At 45.0% G+C, this 20,879-nt stretch overlaps 1 protein-coding gene across 1 annotated transcript in view; it reads right to left on the minus strand.

Annotated features, from left to right (window-relative positions):
* FCHSD2 (FCH and double SH3 domains 2) overlaps window positions 1-19,888 on the minus strand; it is a 226,197-nt gene extending 206,309 nt beyond the window's left edge. Inside the window, exons 1-2 of the mRNA XM_030460209.1 lie at window positions 19,665-19,888; window positions 17,000-17,097 (exon numbers count right to left, since the gene is read on the minus strand). Of these exons, the coding sequence (XP_030316069.1) occupies window positions 17,000-17,097; window positions 19,665-19,685 (119 nt within the window). The 5' untranslated portion in view covers window positions 19,686-19,888. The remainder of the gene's footprint in view (window positions 1-16,999; window positions 17,098-19,664) is intronic.
* Window positions 19,889-20,879: the final 991 nt, after the last annotated feature.

Genomic DNA, 20,879 nt, shown 5'->3' on the forward strand with positions numbered 1-20,879 from the left:
GTTTCAAACTGAAAGAGGGGAGATGGAGATGAGATGGGAGGGAGAAATTGTTTGGGGTGAGGGTGCTGAGCCCCTGTCCCAGGTTGCCCAAGGAAGCTGTGGCTGCCCCATCCCTGGCAGTGTCTCAGCCCAGGTTGGATGGGGCTTGGAGCAACCTGGGCTGTGGGAGGGGTCCCTGCCCATCCAGGGATTGGAACTGGAGGAGCTGGAAGGTCCCTTCCAACCCAAACCATTCTATGATTCTGTGATTTTTAAAATCTGTTCTATTGGAGGGTTGGGGGGCATCTTCCTTGTGGTTGTTTGGTTGTTGTTTTTTTTTTTAAAAACCTAATTGAACAGAATGCACATGATTTAAGCTCTACATACAAGTTTTTAGGAAGATGCTGCCCTAAACTGCATCCTACCAATTGCTTCTGCACCTTTTGAAAAAAACTTCAGATGCCCAAAGGGAGCAGGTGCCCTCCTCCAGTCTGCCACTGAGTATAAAGGTTGTGACTGGAAAGTCTCAACACCTCCCAGATCACTGAACTTCTGAGCTCTCCACTTATATCTGAAACACTCAGGAAACAACTGAGAGGCAGATCCAAACTTGTCTAACTGCAACTGATTAAAAAAAACCTGAAGAAATTACTTTTCTTTCCTCACTTTTCTACTCTTGGGTGGAAAATGTGGAATATAAGGAATAGCTACAGCTCCTGCTAAGGGACCCAAAGGTATTAGTTATATAAAATACTTCACTATCCCAAAAATATATGAAGATGTTTGCTATACAGAGATCTAAGTGTCCTTTTAACTGAAAAGATTTTTTTTTTTTTTGAGGGAGGATTTATCTTTTGTTAGGTATGCCTTTCTTATATCAAAGATGTGTGAATTTGTGAGCAAAACTGACATTGACAGGAATCCTTCAGTGCCAGGAAGCTGAAGAGGAGGCAGCAGTGTGCCCAGGTGGCCAAGAAGGCCAATGGCATCCTGGGCTGGCTGAGGAAGAGCGTGGCCAGCAGGTCCAGGGAAGGGATTCTGCCCCTGTGCTCAGCTCTGGGGAGGCCACAGCTTGAGTCCTGTGTCCAGTTCTGGGCCCCTCAGCCCCTCAGGAAGGAGCTTGAGGTGCTGGAGAAGGTCCTAAGGAGGCAAGTGGGCTGGGGAAGGGATCCAGCAGAGATGCTGTGAGGAGAGGCTGAGGGAGCTGGGGGTGTTGAGGCTGGAGAAGAGGAGGCTCAGGGGAGAGCTCATCACTCTCTCCAACTCCCTGAAAGGAGGTTGGAGCCAGGGGGGGGTTGGTCTCTTTTCCCAGGCAACTCTCAGCAAGACAAGAGGCCATGGTCTCAAGTTGTGCCAGGGGAGGTTTAGGTTGGAGATTGGAAAGAATTTCTTTCTGGAGAGGGTGATCAGGCATTGGAATGGGCTGCCCAGGGAAGGGGTGGATTCTCCTTGTCTGGAGCTATTTCCAAAGAGCCTGGATGTGGCACTGAGTGCCATGGGCTGGGAACCACGGGGGGAGTGGATCAAGGGTTGGACTCGATGATCTCTGAGGTCCCTTCCAACCCAGTCTATTCTATGATTCTATGATTGTTGATCTGCTGAGGGTAGGAAGGCTTTCTGGAGGGATCTGGAAAGGCTGGACCATTGGGATGACACCAATTCTATGAGATTCAACAAGGATAAATGCCAGGTCCTGCACTTGAGTCACAACAACCCCACAGAACGCTCGAGGCTTTGAGGACAGTTGCTGGAAATTACCCAGCAGAAAAGGACCTGGAAGTATTGGTCTACAGAGCCTGAATATGACCCAGTGTGTGCCCAGGTGGCCCAGAAGGCCCCCAGCATCCTGGCTTGTATCAGCACTGGTGTGGCCACCAGCAGGAGCAGGGCAGGGATTGTCCCCCTGGGGTGGGCACTGGGGAGGCTGCACCTGAAATCCTGGGGTCAGCTTTGGGTCCCTCGTGACAAGAAGGACATTGAGGGGCTGGAGTGTGTCCAGAGAAGGGGAATAGAGCTGGGGAAGGGTCTGGAGCAGAAATCTGAGCAGGAGCAGCTGAGGGAGCTGGGGGTGTTCAGCCTGGAGAAAAGGAGGAGGAAGGGAGAACTTCTAGATCTCTGCAACTCCCTGAGAGGAGGCTGGGGTGAGGACAGGTCAGGCTCTTCTCCCAAGGAACAAGTGACAGAACAAGAAGAAATGGCCTTAGGTTCTTCCAGGAGAGGTTTAGCTTAGATATTAGAAACAATTTCTTCCCCAGAAGGGACCTTCTGGCTCTCTACAACTTCCAGAAAGAAGGCTGGAGTGAGTAGGGGTGAGGGGCTGGTTTCTTCTCCCAAGGAACAAGTGATAGGACAAGAGGGAATGGGCCCACGTTGCACCTGGGAAGGTCTAGATTGGATATTAGGAACAATTTCTTCCTGGAAAGGGTTGTCATTCCCTGTCCCAGGTTGCCCAGGGCAGTGGTGGAGTCCCCATCATTCCTGGAGGGATTTCCAAGCCCTGGAGCTGTGGTGCTGAGGCCATGGGGCAGTGGTGGCCTTGGCAGTGCTGGGTTCCCAGTTGGACCACAGCAATTCTGTGATCCTAGATCTGCTCCTCAATGTTCTCTCTGGATGTATTTCCAGACAGACATTAAAGCCAAGTCACCTCAAGAGCTTTCAGTGTAGAACTCTGTGGAGTGTAGAGATCATTCCAGTCACCAAACCATTCCTTCCACTCTCAGGAAGGACAAACTGCACCTGGTACTCCCCACATGCCAAATCCTAAGGCAGTGCTACTGCTAGGAAAGTGGTGGAACAGCAAAGGGACTCAGCAAGAGCAGCTGCTGGACACAACTCCACCTCCTCACCCCAGCAGAATAAAGCTGAAGGTAAGAGATGCAGCACAGAATGAAGGTGTGGCAGAGTTTGAAATTCTTCCCAGGAGATACCTTGGAGGAACATCTATTTTTAAAGAGCAAATTCTGGTATTGCTGCTGTGAGTCAAGTCAAGTTTATCACCTTACACCAATGCCACAGGAGCTGGTGAAATAAACCCATTAACAACTGACTTTTGTTACAACTCATGTTAAAAAACCAAACCCTTTCAGTTCCATCCAGATTACAAGAAGGGGAAGCAGCAAACTGAATCTTAAAAGCAAAAAATTCCTCAAAGGGGCTTCCTTTCCAGCTATTCAAGCACACAAATTCTTCAGCACATCTTGCACAGGAAATGTGAAGATTTTACCTGTCCACTGTGTCTCTCCCACAATTCTGTGGACTAAAAGTGTTGAGAAATGTTAAGAATAGTGAGAAGAGAGGGAATCCAAAAGCAGGATCTATTTCTAATTAGATTTTACTAGGCAGCTCTATTTACTCGTCCCTGTGTTTGTTCAGATCACATCGAGATAATGAGAAACAATCACTAGGAAAAAAAATCAATTAGCATGAAAGAAGACTTCATAAACAAGCAGAATAAAAACCATGTAGAGCCTCTGCCATCTACGCCCCTTTTTTACAAGTGGCAACACAGCTGAACATGAGCAAAGTACATTTAGAGATAAGAGAAAAAAAAAAAAACACTGGGTAGACACCAAGAGTATGAAAAGCAGCTGCTAGAAATCAAGATTTAAAATACTGCTTACTATTTGTTTTCTGAATTTCATGGGGTTTTTAATTCACAAGTCATTCCAGCCTCTCTCCTCGTATTCTGTTTGGTTTTAAGGACAGACACTGGTTTGGAGAATAAACATGAAGAGAAATTGAGAGCTTAAGACAGGGCAATGTTTCCAGACAGAAATTTATGTCAAGAGAACACAATCATTTTATCTTGCTGCTAAAAAAGTCTGAAAAGGGCTCTAATAAATTGTATTTTTTTTTTACTTTCAGCCCTCATTTATGTCATTCTCAAATTCTGAATTAAAATCTAAATGCTTCCACCTTTAATACACAGAAAATTATTCTTAGTATCTTCTCTAATTTCCAGCCATTGCCAGGAATGCCTCACAAAATCCACAAATTCATTTATTCCTCCATTCAAACATCTTTAAAAGCACTTTTGATCTGAGACCATCTTAGAGTACCATACCCTCAAGAAAAAACTGTCTTGTTTGGGGTTTTGCCTCCTTTTTTTTTTTTTTCCTCCCCTCCAGACATGCATACAGAGCATAGCAGAGCCAAAAAAATAAATAAAATAATTTATTTATGCTCAGTAGTGTAAGGATTTAAACACAGTCACAAGTGCCAACACTTTCTTCACTAACTGGCTTGCATCTGGCACCCAAGCTAGAAATAACTATACTCACTGGCTTTACCACCATAAATCTTCCAAAGTCTTCTGCATGGCTGAGCTCTTCTCATAAAATGAGGCACCAACGTGTTTTGTCTTCCTCATTAAAAGGAGAAAGCCCAGGAGGAGAGAGATGTGTGTGAACAACCTTCTGGGAGCCACTGGATCAAATTCTCACAGGCACAAAAGAAAATGAGCCTTAAAATAACTGAAAAGACTGACAAGACTGACAAGAATCACCTCCAAACATGAAGAAAAACTTTAAAAACTTTAAAACAGAATCTACTGAATAATAATTTAATAATAATAATTTAATTTTTTAAATAACTTTTTTTAAAAGCTAGATTTCAATAGGGTGGGGTTTTTAAAATTCCTTTTACTGTCTTTCCTGCTGTATTAATTGGAAATATTGTGCTTATTTTACAATTAAACACAACACACTTGCAAACTAAAAAGCCTCTAACAACATAGTCCCACTCTGCATTTTTTTAAAATGTTAATAAAATTTTAAGACCTACTATAAAGAGCAAACAGAAAATCACTACTTTCAGCTATTACAAACCTCTTTCATTTACTTTAAATGCTTGTCTGGGATAGTTTTGGTTTGATTAGGTTTTGTCTATTTTTTTTTTTACAGCCCTTTTTAAAATATAACTGCAGAACACCTTTTTTGGGTGCTTTCATACTGCAGGAAGCAACTAAGAAGACTGAAGCAGCTGATGGACTGTACTAAGGCCAAAAAAAAAAATAAAAATTAAAAATTAGATGCATGCTCATCAGAAAACTGAAATCACCACCAGCAACAGAAGATAAGGGCAAGGTTAAAAGTCCACTTAGAGCAGGACAAGCTGATCTCAGTGAAGCAGCTGGGGATGACAAGCAAAGGAACAAAGTACTAAGTTCTCTGCAGTCAAGATAACCCTGGTTTAGGCCCTACCTGAAAAAAAAAAAAAAACAAATAATCTCTCTTTTCACCTCTGCCTGCTTTATGAAGGGGACTTACATGAGGGGTGATCTGAAAATATAATTTCCTTCCTTTGTCAGGAGAAACTTTGTGTTCCCTAGCACTGAAAAGGCACAAGGTTTTTGAGAGCTCATGATGGGTCCAACCTCTCTCTTTGATTTGACCCAAGAAACTCAAATATTAAAAGGAAATTCACACAGGAGGAAGCTGAGCAAATTCTGGACCTTTGTTATGAGGATCAGAGAATGGGTTGGGTTGGAAGGGACCTTAAAAACCATCCAGCTCCAACCCCCTGCAGGGGCAGGGACCCCTCCCACAGCCCAGGTTGCTCCAAGCCCCATCCAACCTGGCCTGAGACATTCCCATGTTTCTTCAGCATCCATTTCATCAGCCTCAAGTCTCCTTTATGGGACACCAACAAACCCACAAAACTACCAAACAGAACCTTTAGTAAAAGCATGAATCCCACTAAAGACACAGCAACAACTACCAGATTCTCTGAGTCATATTAGCTTTTACAAATATATATTTTATTATTATTGTTATTATTTTAGAAGCATCAACCTGCCACACTTTATTATTATGATTATTATTATTATTTTAGAAGCATCAACCTGCCACACATTATTATTATTATTATTTTAGAAGCATCAACCTGCCACACTATTATTATTATTATTAATATTAATATTATTTTAGAAGCACCAGCCTGCCACACTGCTTGCATTAGGGACCTCTTTTACTTTCAGATTAATTCCAGTCCTGTGGCACAAACACTGCCACTGCCAAAAACCAATGTTTACAACATGCTGGTGGGGATTTTCAGCATGACAGAAACTGAACCTGTTCTGAGCCAGCTTGACACAGGGTCAAAAACACTTCAGCAAAGCCAGCCCTGGTGGTGTAACAGTCTCCTGTTATTCCCCACACCCTTTTTGCACAGGCAAGAGGTGAGAACCTGAGCCCTCAAGATAAATAAGAGAATGGGTCAGGAACTGGGTAGCAGAACGGGCCAGGAACTGGGTAACAGGATGGGCCAGGAACTGGGAAACAGGGTGGGCCAGGAACTGGGAAACAGGGTGGGCCAGGAACTGGGAAACAGGGTGGGCCAGGAACTGGGAAACAGGGTGGGCCAGGAACTGGGAAACAGGGTGGGCCAGGAACTGGGAAACAGGGTGGGCCAGGAATTGGGAAACAGGGTGGGCCAGGAACTGGGAAACAGGATGGGCCAGGAACTGGGAAACAGGATGGACCAGGAACTGGGAAGCAGAATGGGAACTGGGAAACAGGATGGGCCAGGAACTGGGAAACAGGGTGGGCCAGGAACTGGGAAACAGGGTGGGCCAGGAACTGGGAAACTGGATGGGCCAGGAACTGGGAAACTGGATGGGCCAGGAACTAGGAAACAGAATGGGCCAGGAACACAAAATCATCTTCAGCAGTGGATGCAAAATCTTCGTGTTCACCTGTGAAAATTGAAAATAACTTCCAGAGAGAAGACAAGGCTGGTATGGAGGGAAAGGGAAGAAAAAAGAATGCCTTCAGACACAGAAGTAGATGAAAAGGGTGACATGCCCCATACCAGCAGCCTCACTGTCCCAAGCCACAGCAGGTATTGTTTACAGAAGTCTTTGTGTAGGTTATGCTGAAGGGCTGAAAGCACTGTCTGTGAAAGATGCTAAAAGCACTTTTGGCAAAGGCTGCAAACCCTGCAAAATAAACCTTTCCCACCAAACATGATGAAACAAATGCAACACACCACCATAGGAAATTAAGGCAGGCTGAACTAATTGGCTCTGGAATGATAAGAATGTTCTTCCTCTGTCCAATACAACTTCTCATTACATTTGTGGTAGGTCCTGAACATCTTCACCTTAGGCACAGGGGTTTGGATTGAAGAGTTGGGCTTAAAAACACTTCAAACCTTTAAGAGAAAGCTTTCCTCCCAGGATCAGGTTTGGGTTTGATCAAGTGGATCAAAGGAAGAGGGTTTTTTTGTTATGTCTAAATTATCTTGTGCCATATTTCTAAGACACACCTGGCTGGGTTGAGTTGTCAGCTACGTTTGGGAATTGTCACCAGAAAAATCAGCAGCAAAGACAATTTGAGGACTGCCTGAGAACTGAGGGGTTTGCACAGCTCTGCCAAGTAACATTGTGGTGAAAAATGACAGCTCCAGGGAAGGCCACACTTGGATAAAATTCAAGTGGAAAAACCAAATCAAACCAATTTCATAGAATCATAGAATTGGCTGGGTTGGAAGGGACCTCAGAGATCATCAAGTCCAACCCTTGATCCACTCCCCCCGTGGTTCCCAGCCCATGGCACTCAGTGCCACATCCAGGCTCTTTGGAAATAGCTCCAGACACGGAGAATCCACCCCTTCCCTGGGCAGCCCATTCCAATGCCTGATCACCCTCTCCACAAAGAAATTCTTTCCAATCTCCAACCTAAACCTCCCCTGGCACAACTTGAGACCATGGCCTCTTGTCTTGCTGAGAGTTGCCTGGGAAAAGAGACCAACCCCCCCCCTGGCTCCAACCTCCTTTCAGAGAGTTGGAGAGAGTGATGAGCTCTCCCCTGAGCCTCCTCTTCTCCAGCCTCAACACCCCCAGCTCCCTCAGCCTCTCCTCACAGCATCTCTGCTGGATCCCTTCACCAGCCCACTTGCCTCCTTTGGACCTGCTCCAGCACCTCGATCTCCTTCCTCAGCTGAGGGGCCCAGAACTGGACACAAGACTCAAGCTGTGGCCTCAACAGAGATGAGCACAGGGGCTGAATCCCTTCCCTGGACCTGCTGGCCACACTCTTCCTCAGCCAGCCCAGGATGCCATTGGCCTTCTTGGCCACCTGGGCACAGTGTTGGCTCATGTTCAGCTTCCTAGCAATCCAAACTCCAAGGTCCCTGTCTGGCTGCTCTCCAATCACTCTGTGCCCAGCCTGGAGCTCCCCATGGGGTTCTTGTCTTGAACCTCATCCCATTGGGATCAGCCCAACTCTCCAGTCTCTCCAGGTCCCTCTGCAGAGCCCTCCTGCCTTCCAGCTGATCCACACTCCCCCCAGCTTGGGGTCATCTGGGAATTTGCTGATGATGGACTCAATCCCCTCATCTAAATCCTCACTCAAGATATTAAACAGCACTGGGCCCAACACTGATCCCTGGGGGACACCACTAGTGACCGGCCGCCATTTTGATGCAGCCCCGTTCAGCACCACTCTCTGGGCCCGGCCCTCCAGCCAGTTCCTAACCCAGCACAGAGTGCTCCTGTCCAAGCTGAGGGCTGACAGCTTTATACAACTTTCTGCAAGCTAAAGCATTCATTCTTAAAAATTTATTCTTAGAAAGGAGGCACTGAATCAAAAGTGACAATCCAGCTTTTGGCAAAGAATGCACGTGGTGGACTGAGTACCAGAATCATCTTTTTGCTGTCTTCCAGAACCAATGCACTCGAAAGGCTCAGTGTGCTCTCCAGCTGACCTGACAAGGCTGAGTTCTGCTGAAGGCTGCTCTGAAAACACAATCCCTTAAAACTCAGACTTCCTGAGCATGCATTGGAATTGCTTTGATAAACAAAAGCTCATTCAAAAGCAAACAAAATGGAGGGGGAAAAAAAAAGTTAATTTTCTTTCTGAGGAGAGAAATTGTTTGTTGGGTTTTTTTACAGCATTATTCCAGTTACCAAAAAACCAAAAAGCCAAAATAAAATAAAAAAACCCCACCAACTCCAAAGCCAAAACACCAAAGAATCATCTTTTGATGATTTAATCTTCATCAATTAACCAAAAACTGTAAAGCTACTTCAAAATACTGACAGACACAGCAGATAAATTACTTCTTGTATGTCAGGGATTTAAAAAAAAAAAAGAAAAGAAAACCATGAAGGAGTGTGGTCCAATGCTCAATTTCCCTGTGCCAGAAGACCTGAATCATTACACTGTAGCTATGTTTACACTGAAACTTATTTTTTTCCCCTCAAAACTTGGACTTCCACACCCAGTAGGCAACAGGGCTTTTTTTAAGCACATTCCAAGCTTTGCCCAAACAGTTCCAGTCAAAACATCACCAGATTTTAATTCCATCAAGAATGTGAGCATCTCATTAAAGGACTGCCTAATTATAGGTAACATGCCCAGACCACAGATTCTCTGGTATCTTTATATGGAATATTATTCAGAAGTAACACCACCAATTTTTTCACCAAATTTCTGAATTTTCTACATATTTAGTGTACTGGTAAACAATTATGCTGCATGGCCTCAAATTAATAGAGCTTGGGAGAAAAAAAAATAAAAATTGAACTCAAAATATATACACAGGTGGTGAGAAAGATCAACCCAAGAGGAGAGAATTGTCATTAACTTCTAAGAAAATTACAAGCTTTAAAGAAAAAGAAATTAAGACTCTGGATCCACAAGTCACACCAGGAAAGCTTTTTCAAGAGCAAGTCAAACCCAGAGTAAAAGAATATTGTGCAGAGTTTTCATGAGTTTTTTTAATTCTCCTGCTGTCTTCCACTTTGCCAGGTTACAGAAATCAGAGCTTGCAGGCAGAGAAAATCACACTGCTCCTTCTTAAACAAAGACATGAACACCACAGGCAAGTATCACCTCTGCTGAAAGGAGCAAATAACCTTGAAGAAAAAGGAAAGGTGGAAAAGGAGGACAAATTTTTGAGCAGCATAAAGGAAAAAAAAAATTACCTCCTCAGGAAAAGAGAAATTAAAAAAAAAAATAATAAAGTAAATAAAAAGGCCTTATCAGATACCCACTAGCCAGAGGCAAATATGCCCTGGAGCCCAATACATGGTTCAAGAATATCCAAACAAATTGCATTCCCTGCAGCTGGAAAGAACAGGAAGAAAGGTAAACTCCTCACTACTACTTTGCCTCAGGACAGGAACAGTAAAGCTTTCTTGTCACTTTTCAGAGCCTTTCATGGCATCCTAATATGGCTCTATATAAATCCATATTCATAATTTGCCCAGGTAGCCAAGAAGGCCAATGGCATCCTGGGCTGGATCAGGAACAGTGTGGCCAGCAGGTCCAGGGAAGGGATTCTGCCCCTGTGCTCAGCTCTGGGGAGGCCACAGCTTGAGTCCTGTGTCCAGTTCTGGGCCCCTCAGCTGAGGAAGGAGCTTGAGGTGCTGGAGCAGGTCCAAAGGAGGCAAGTGGGCTGGTGAAGGGATCCAGCAGAGATGCTGTGAGGAGAGGCTGAGGGAGCTGGGGGTCTTGAGGCTGGAGAAGGGGAGGCTCAGGGGAGAGCTCATCACTCTCTGCAACTCCCTGAAAGGAGGTTGGAGCCAGGGGGGGGTTGCTCTCTTTTCCCAGGCAACTCTCAGCAAGACAAGAGGCCATGGTCTGCAGTTGTGCCAGGGGAGGTTTAGGTTGGAGATTGGAAAGAATTTCTTTGTGGAGAGGGTGATCAGGCATTGGAATGGGCTGCCCAGGGAAGGGGTGGATTCTCCGTGTCTGGAGCTATTTCCAAAGAGCCTGGATGTGGCACTGAGTGCCATGGGCTGGGAACCACGGGGGGAGTGGATCAAGGGTTGGACTTGATGATCTCTGAGCTCCCTTCCAAACCAGACAATTCTAGGATTCTATGATATCCTTGGACAGTTTTCTTTTCCTCATAACTTCTGCAGTGTTATTCACCCTCTGAAGAGACTTTTCTTTTCCCCAGTATCTGTGAAAACATCTGCAGTGGAGCTGCTAGAGAAGATTTGCTGCATGTAAAATTGGAATTGCAGTTTCTACTCGAGCAGCTTGAATCAGAGCCAAAAGTTGCTGTAAACCTTATCACCAACCCCCCAACATCATCATCATGGAGATTACAGGAGCAGAATCAAATTCCACTGGAGAGTACAAAGTATATTCACAGCAAAAGGTTACATGGAACTTTATTAAGTGGAGCATAATTCAATACAGAAAATGACATGTCAAAACTAGCAGCAAACAGCTATCTACAGATAGGTATTCGTTCATGCTCTTTTTTTTTTTTTAATATCTGTGCTGTTCACTCAGACGTGTTATGACAGGAGTAAGACACCAACTTAGAGACATCAAAGGAGAACTCTGTCCTTGTACTGGGCATACAAACAAATCCCCAGTAAAATTCCTTTTTTCCTCACCTATATAGTCCACATTTACCCTGCTACACCTCCGTGGAGCAAAAGCAAGTGAGAGCTGACAGGGCAACGGCAGCCATGACCATAGATAGAATTGTCTGGGTTGGAAGGGACCTCAGAGATCATCAAGTCCAACCCTTGATCCACTCCCCCCGTGGTTCCCAGCCCATGGCACTCAGTGCCACATCCAGGCTCTTTGGAAATAGCTCCAGACACGGAGAATCCACCCCTTCCCTGGGCAGCCCATTCCAATGCCTGATCACCCTCTCCACAAAGAAATTCTTCCCAATCTCCAACCTAAACCTCCCCTGCCACAACTGCAGACCATGGCCTCTTGTCTTGCTGAGAGTTGCCTGGGAAAAGAGACCAACCACCCCCTGGCTCCAACCTCCTTTCAGGGAGTTGCAGAGAGTGATGAGCTCTCCCCTGAGCCTCCTCTTCTCCAGCCTCAAGACCCCCAGCTCCCTCAGCCTCTCCTCACAGCATCTCTGCTGGATCCCTTCACCAGCCCACTTGCCTCCTTTGGACCTGCTCCAGCACCTCAAGCTCCTTCCTGAGGGGCTGAGGGGCCCAGAACTGGACACAGGACTCAAGCTGTGGCCTCCCCAGAGCTGAGCACAGGGGCAGAATCCCTTCCCTGGACCTGCTGGCCACGCTCTTCCTCAGACAGCCCAGGATGCCATTGGCCTTCTTGGCTACCTGGGCACACTGCTGCCTCCTCTTCAGCCTCCTGGCAATCCCAGGAAGGGTTCAGATTAAAAAAGCCCAACAAAAAAATCTCCCTGCTCAGCAAGAAAACACAGAGGCTGAAAAAACATAGCTGGCTAAAGCAATAATGCTGAACATCAAATACAGATACAAATACACCTCTAGAAATAGATGTGATGCCCAAGATGTACTGAAAACTCACAAGTTGGGATTTGGTTGAAGAAAGGACTAGGGGAGAGATGAAGTATTAGGGAGGAAAACCCCCAAAATAACTTGACAACCTGGAAAGAGGGACCAATCTTCATTCAGAGGACACAGCTTTGGATGAAAGGATGGGAGATAAAAAATTTCACACAAAGGCAAGGCAGCAGCAGGAGAAAGGTGAATGCCACAGAACCAGAGTGAGAGGAGAAATGGGAGCTTTAAAAAAAAAAAAGTAGAACAAATTCATAGGATACAAAGGATTTTTTAAATAAGAAAGAGAAGAAAACCACAAGAACAGAAGAAAGAGGTGGAGGCATCTGTACAAATATTTGTATCCACATCAGGAGCACAAAACTATGACTGCATCACCTCTAAAGGTCCCTTTCAACCCCTGACATTTTAAGGCCCTGCAATTCTGCCATTTCTTTTCACCCTCCAAACTGAGTTGAAAGTGATGAAAAACTCAATTTGGGACACAGTGAACAAAAGCACTGTCCTGCTATTCCCTTTCAGCCAGAAATATGTGTGATCCTTCCATCTCCTTTCAACACACCGTACCCGTTCAGCTGACCTAAAATGATGAAGCAACAGAGGAGCAGCACATCCAGACAGCAGAAAATTAGCTGAGACTTAACTAAGGCAGCTGGAACTCCCAAAGCTGCAGCTGTGCCTTCACCAGAACCTTGGGCTGTGCTTACAAAGTGCTTTTAATCCTGCAGGAACCTGGGCTGCTATTGCAGTCTTGCTTTTCCCCTTCTTCCTCAGGTATTCCTTCCTCCTGCCTCTCAGGATAGTGGGAGCACTATGACAGCCATGCAGTGAGCTGGGGCAGGGAATGGATTTTATCCAGAAATTATTCATTTTAGGGAGAAAAAGGCAGGGAAAGGATTGGTTTCAGGTGGGTGAGTTCCCCAGTCCACAAGGTTCATCCATCCTTGGAGGCAGCAGGAATAGCTGACCCCCTCAGCACCTATCCAGATTTTACAACAGATTTACTCAGCCAAGTAACCACAACTTCAGTCTCCCTGGCAAACCATGAAAGTCAAAAAGCTTTAAAATAAGACATTTTAGAAGACACGAGCAAAAAAATTGTCAAGGCACATGAAGTTCTTTTGAGAACTGGGCCCCAAGATAACGTCCAAGGCAAAGCAACTCTCTCCTAATAAATTTATAAAGCCTGGAGCATATAAATACCTTACAGAAGTACCAAGCTGAATTAAAATGTGGATTATACAGAGTTCTCCACAGTTTTGCAGACATGTGCACACACACAAAAGGAAAATACCCCTGTGCCCCCAACAAACTGCAACCTAAGGGCAATTTCAGACCTCCACGTCTGACTTACGTGCTACCACCCATCAAACAAGGCAATCTTTAAAACCAAAATAAAATAAATGTCAATTGCCAACACCTCTGATAAATCCAGCCATTCATAACCCAGTTGGCCCCTGGAAAAAAAAAAATAGTAACTGAACTTGTTGCCTAAAAGCAGTCAGGTGTGGAGAGAGTGAAGTATTTGTAGCAGTGGAGAAAAGTGTGAAGGATTTCTGGTTCAGGGCAACAAAGCTGACATTTACCTTTCAGGGGGGAAAACCTCTTTCTCCAACACAGTTACAGAAAGACAATCTCTTTTTATAGCACTGCCAGCATGAATCTACCATGTGAAAGGATATGGTAGCTCTAGTGAGCCACACAAAATAAACATATGTCATGCCTAAAACTGAGCCAAGGATCCTAAAAGCATCCTGAATCACTTGTTCCACAAATTCTCCAGTCATCCAGGATGAAGAAATGCAACATGAAGAGCCAAAGAGAGATTATAAACACAGAAATGTATTTTTAAACCTATTTGCTAATGCATTTCAGAACACATTTTTTATTATAGTCTTGTCAAGTCATAAAAAGATACTTCAGCTTTACTGCTACTAACCTACCCCAGAAAAGAGAAACACAACCCAGTGTGTAAGACTGCAGGGGATACTTGATTTATTCTTTTTTTTTTTTGGTCAATAGAAACTAGAATTTTATGTTCTGTCAAAAGTCTCAGGAAAGCTTTCCACTCAACTACCAGCATGTAGTTTTGTCAACTCCCTGGTACCCTCACAAGCAAAACACCATGGCCTTTTCTTCCCAGGACCTGAATCTACCTCCTTGAACACAAAATAAGTCAAAAAGATGTATTTTAGATTTAGTAAACATGATGATTTTGTTTATGTACAGCCCAAAAGGTTATTCAGCATCTGCTAAGGGGCTGGAGAAAAGGTAGTTACACCTCCATACCTCTACCCTGACCAAGAAGATTCCTGTTTGGATAAACAGTAGCTCAGTTTTTTTTGTCCTCTCCAAATGACACAGTTGAAGCCTTCAAACTCTAACCATATTTCAGTGTATTTAAAGCAATGCTGTGTTTTGCATGAAGACAGCAAAGCTATTGGAATGGCAAGCACGCTTAGGATCTGGTGAGCTGCCAAAAATCATCTACTAATATACCAGACAATAGCTGCATTCTATTAGAACTCATCAGAGAACTTTCTGATCTTTTCCTTGTATCACTTCTTTTTCAGTTGTACACCAAACCAAACTGAAAAAAAAGAACTCTAAAAAACATAATTAGGAGCTTTAAATCCTGCAAAACCCACTCTGGTTGGTAAGGATTGCTTCTGTGATGTGAATGCTTGCATTTATGTGCCAACAATACAGTAATTATTTGCAATAATTTCACCTTTTTAAATATGAATTTGTTAACACTGTCGTGCAAAGCACTTATTTCAGTTTCACTGCTGCAGTTTCAGTTTGTGGGACTCAGAGCAGCATAAAAAGAAGAGCACAAAGCTGCACTCCAGTGCCTGAGAGCTCCAAAAGGACCTGAACTCTCTCAAGTCTTGATAAACAAACAGCACCCAGTTAAACTTTAATATTTTTGGATAACAGCAGGGTGGTTTCTAGAAAAATAACTCTTCATTCCAGAGCTTAAAAAAAAAAAAAAGATTCTCTGTGTGATTCCAGCCAGCATTGCTCTCTGGAATGCTCTGGAATCACATGGTGGTTGCATATCCTGAATAAAGCTATCAGCAGAGGGCTAAGAGGATGAGGATGGTGACACCCAACTTCTCACATGAGTGTCACACACCCAGTGGCACAGGACAACCAAGTCTTCAAAGCCCAGCTCCTCCTTCACAGCCAGATGCAATTAAAAGGCAGCACAAACCAAGGTGGGGAGGGGATGTTCAGCAAATGTTTTGATGTAAAAAGTCCCTTTTTTTTTTTTCTCTTATTCTGCTACCTGACATTTGACACGCTGGAGCTGTCACAGCCCATCACATCACTCCCTGTTTGAAGAGTGTTTAATCTGTAAATCCATGCAGTGGTTCTGCAAACACAGATTAATTGCAACAAGAATGCTGAGCAGACACAGTGTACACTTAGTGACCTGGTTAGTGAATTCAACAGAGGAACTCAGTTTCTTAATCCATACCTTTAACACTGATAAATTAAATTAAATTGCACAAAATAAAAATATTTCAAGCATTTTCAGGTATTTTCCTGGGTTTGTATCCTGTATATTCCAGGTTTGTATCCTGGTTAATAATGCTTATGCCATCTTTGAGCAGAATACAGACTGAAGTAATTACAAGTTCTTTAAAAATAGGAAATGTTAACAAAACCTGGACTAGGGCAGCAATACCTGGTCTAGATGGTCTAAAAATCAGCTTTTATCTAGAGGGAAAAACCCCTTGGATCAGCCTGTTACTTATTACTCAGCATTTCCCAGTTAAACACTGCACAGCCACCAGTTTTAAGCTAAGGAAATGAATGGTGTGATCTCTCACATACCAAAAAAAACCCCAAACCAAAACAAAACTACAAGAAGAAACAGTGCTTCAACACCCACAAAAGAAAAAACAGGCTCCACATTCTGATTTATGATGAGAGGACACTGGGAGAATGAGACCAACACTATGTCATCTGTCAAAGCTGCCACATTTGCATTTTAGATCCAAATGTAAAGCAAGAAATCTCATTTAAATAATTAACAAGGGGACTACACGCTGCCAGGAAGAGCAGTGAACTAACAGCTCAATGTCGTAGAGAAAAACCACTGCAGAAATTGAACCTCTCACAACCAGAATGATTAATGCTCTGTATCATGCCAGGTATCCTATTACCAACATATTTGGTTAAAAACAAACCTTGAATTTCCAAAAAAAAGCAATCAGGTAAAATGAATAATAAACCCCACACACACATACACAACTGACATCATGTAGATTTTCCCCACTGAACTCAACCTTTGCAGAGTCTGAGATTAGAAATGCAAATATCTCCTTGTTTAAAAATACAAGTTATTTACAAGAGCTGCTCAAAACTATCTCTAGCAAGACATAAATCATCAGTAGTCTTAAAATATTTTAGTAATTTTAGCAGCCTCTCAGAACTGGTAAATCAAAGTCTTGGTCTATTACATAGAAATATTGCTGAAAAGACCAGTGCTTTTTGTATGTTGTTTGTGACTCCTTTTTTCTCTCTCTTTTTTTTTTTTTTTTTAACATTTCCCCCATTGAAGAGAAGAAAAAATGGTTTGCATTGTGTTAGCTCCAGTTATAATTTCCAGCTGTGTCAAAACTTTAACAGCCTAAAAGCAGGAAATCCAAAGAGGAAATTCCATCGTCAGTTCCTGAAGTTTTGTAACTCCAATGTTCTTCCAAAAAACTGGATCTCAGAAGGAATTTTGGTAGTGTTCTCTGTAAACCTTACCTGATATCTTCAAGTAGCTCACATTCTGCCTGATGCTTGGCCTGAAGTTTTGTCATCTGCTCCACCTGAATGTTTTTTAGCTCTTGAGTAACTTTCACCTAGAAAAAAACAAAGCAAAACAAAACACAGATTACTTTCTTTTTTTTATGGAAAAAAACAAATTATTCATGCCCTTCAGCTATTTTGAAATAGCAAATTTCAGAGGGAAATTAAAACACATATTTAAGAAGGCAGTTTAACCCTGTAAAACATTCATAAAGGTTGATTTCAGAAAGTGCTGTCACCTCAGCACATGGCACCACTCTCATGCTTATGCCCAACCATTAACCAAAGAGCAAGTTTATTCCAAAACCTGGAAAGAGGGCAGTTTTATCCCAAAACCTGGGAAGAGGACAGTTTTATCCCAGAACCCTGGAAAGAGGACAGTTTTATCCCAAAACCTGGGAGGAGGGCAGTTTAATTCCAAAACCTGGGAGAAGGGCAGCTCGTGTGCAAGAAAAGAGTTGTGGAAAAACAAATAAATTAAATTCAGGTGTATCTACATCCAGCACTTCAGTGGAAGTCACACAATTCTGAAATTTATATTAAACTGTCCCCCAGCTGCTGTTGTTTTAAGAGAGCTCCAACATCAGTTTGTTTTCTGATTGTGCATCAGAGCAAAAGAGCCCTCTATGAAAAGCTTCAGAAGGTTCTCACTTTTAGTGCTGGTGTAAATCCCCTTTAAATCCTGTGATTGTGAAGCTAAAATGTCAATATTTTGGGAGCTCACTTGATAACTGGCAGGGCAGCATCACTGGCAGGGGTGTGAGGAATGATTTTGGAAGGGGAGCTTGGGGTTGTTTTGCTCTTGTTTTTCTAAAACAAGAGGTCTTGGCATTTAAGGCCTCCAGTGATCACAGGAAATCCATTTATTGGCCTAAAAAATGATCACCAGCACATCTGAAGGCATTATGTATTCATGAGGAGAGAAATGCCAAACAGTTATTGTAATGGGGGAAAAGGGATGAAAAATTCAGTGAGGAAAATGACCCAGACCTTCCCCTCTTCCTCACTAGCAAGGTAAAAAAAATAAATTAATAAATAAAATAATCAAGATCTCATCAGCTAGCAAAAGCCTCCCTGATTTTAACTCTGAAAACAAACCCCCAGCAACAAGCACTCATTAATCACATTGTAGAAAAACAAGTTTTTTACATACCAAAAAAAAAAAGAATTAAAAAAGAAATAAATCACATGGATGCCCAACTTGAGGATGAAAAACTATTTTTAATATAAACTCTCAGCATCTTTCTTTCTATCTGCATATGAAAAAACAAACAACAAAACAAAACCCCAAACCCTACTCAAAACAAACAAACCCACACAGAATGACCCTGTGGAATGGAAATGATCTCAAACGAAATAATATAGGCAAAGAATGGCACACATCTTGTATAAATAAGCAGCCTAAAATAGAAAGGAGAACTGCTCAACAAAAGCAGAGTCCACCAGCAAAACAAGAGGTCGAGGAGAGGCAAGGAGAGAGAGATCTTCACTGCAGCTGCCTGCCAGGGCTACTGGGGAGCTCTGGGGATGACAAGGGATTTCTGTTTGTGTCTTCCTCCCCTCCCCATCTCTCCTACTCACTATTCTCTCCTTCAGACACTAAAAGCCCTTGCAATCTCCCTCTCCTCACCCAGAAATCACACTGGAAATCTCAACCAAGATACAGAGCTGGGACTGCAGCATCGCCAAGGGTAGGGACCAGGCAGAAACCTCCAAGCCACTAAAAAACTCCCTTTTCACGGTGTTTCAAGGAGCAGCCTCTCCATCCTTACACCCTCTTCACCTTCTCTGCCTCCTCCTTCATTCAAAATACCCCCCACCTAACCCCTAAATCTCCAGGGATCGCTACTTACCCTCAGCTCAAGACCCTACAACATCTCCAGGCTCTCAGGTAGCAACCTGCTCCCACCAACAGTCTTTCTTTCCCAATTTTCCATCCCTTCCCTGGAGCAAAGCACCCCCATATTCCCACAGACCGCAAAAAACACACTACACACACCCCTCAAAAAATAATAAAAAATAAAATTAAAGCCTCCCCGCCGCATTTGCAGCTTGCTCCCATCACACAGATGTTTGTTGCACATTTTTTTGGCTGCTCCTGAGACGTGCCGGGACAGCCTGCATCCTTCCATCCAACTCCAGACGTGACCTCCTGCTCCAAAAAAAAAACCCCCAATCCCAAGGCTGCTGCCATCAACCCAGCTGAGCACCCCAACCCAGCTGAACCCCCCCACACACAAAAAAAATTAAAAAAAAATAATTAAAACAAACCTCCAGCAGCACCCCACAACCCAGAACATCAGCAGCTCTGCAGTCATTGACCTTCTCCTTCCAGCCTCTGGCTATGAGCTGCCCCCCAGAACCCTCCCCAACCTCAGCCCCCCCTTTTTCACCTCATTTTCCTCATTTTTTTCCCCTCCAGACAAAACCCCCCTTCCCAACACCCCCTCTCAAACAACCCCTTCCCCACCTTACTGAACCAACCAAGACCCCAACCCCCCCCCCCTTTCCCCGCCATTTCCCCTCAGTCCCCCTCAACCCCCCCCCCCATTAAACCCACACACACAGGGTGGGTTTTGTTGGGTTTTTTGGGGTTTTTTAGGGGGTGTTTGTCTCTCACCTTCCTCGGCGGGGGCTGCATGGTGCTGCTCGGGGTCTCCACATCAATTCCCTCCCCCCGGCAGCCCCCGGAGGAGGAGGACGAGGAGGAGGAGGAGGAAGAAGCAGCAGCAGCGATCGTTTCCCTCCCGGTTCGGGGCGAGTCCCGGTCGGCGGGAGGAGCGGGAATGAGGGGCGGGAGAGAGAGAGAAGGAGGGAGGGAGGTGAGGAAAAGAAGAAGAAGGAGGAGGAGGAGGTGAGGGAGGTGGAATAAGGGGGAGGGAGGGGGGGTAATGGAGGGGCCGCCTCTTCCTCAGGCGCTGAGCAGCGTCCCCGCGTCCCGGCTCTGAGGAAGAGCGAGGAGGAGGAGGAAGAGAAGGGGAAAAAAATAAATAAAATTAAAAAAAAAAAAGAGGCGGGTGCGAGGGAAGGCGGGGAAAAGAGGGTTTTAAAAAAAATAAAAAATAAAGGGAAAAAAAAATAAATAAAGGGAGGTGGTGGCGAGCGGCTCGCCAGCGCCCCGCTGAGGAGATCCGCGGTATCGCCACGGGAGGACTCACTGAGACCTCCCGGTTACCATAGAGAGGGAGAGGCGGGGATAGAAAGGCGGGGTGGCCACGCCCCCTTTCTCCCCGCTTCTGCACCGCCCTCTTATGGGAGGGAGCGGCCGCTAGGGGGCGCTGTGGGGGCAGCGCAAGGCGGGGGGGAGGGGGAAGGGGGGGGAAAGGGAGGGGGGACGGAGGGGATATGGGGGGATATGGGGGGGATGGAGAGGGGGAATGGGGGGCACAGAGGTGCGGGGGAGGGAGCTGGGGGGTTTGGGGTGCATGGGGGAGGAAGGGGGGTGCAGGGGGTTGTACATGGGGGAATATGGGGGTGCACAGGGGGGTAAATGGGGGGGGACGGGTACAGGGGGATGGAGAGGGGGAATCGGTGGCACAGAGGGGCGAGGGGGGAGTAGGGGGCGTGGGGTGCAGGGGGGAGCAGGGGGGTTTAGGGTGCATGGGGAGGATCGGGGGGACTCAGGGGCTTGCACAGGGGAGTGTGGGGGGCATATGGGGGTGCAGGGGGGTTAACGGGGGGGTACAGGGGGATGGGATGGTGAGGGGGGAGCAGGGGGGTTTGGGGTGCATGGGGAGGATCGGGGGGGCAGGGGGTTGCACAGGGGGGTATAGGAGGCATATGAGGGTGCATGGAGGGGAACGAGGGGGATATGGGGAGGATGGAGAGGGGGAAC

This window comes from Calypte anna, chromosome 1, assembly GCF_003957555.1.
Source record: "Calypte anna isolate BGI_N300 chromosome 1, bCalAnn1_v1.p, whole genome shotgun sequence".
Classification (NCBI taxonomy): domain Eukaryota; kingdom Metazoa; phylum Chordata; class Aves; order Apodiformes; family Trochilidae; genus Calypte; species Calypte anna.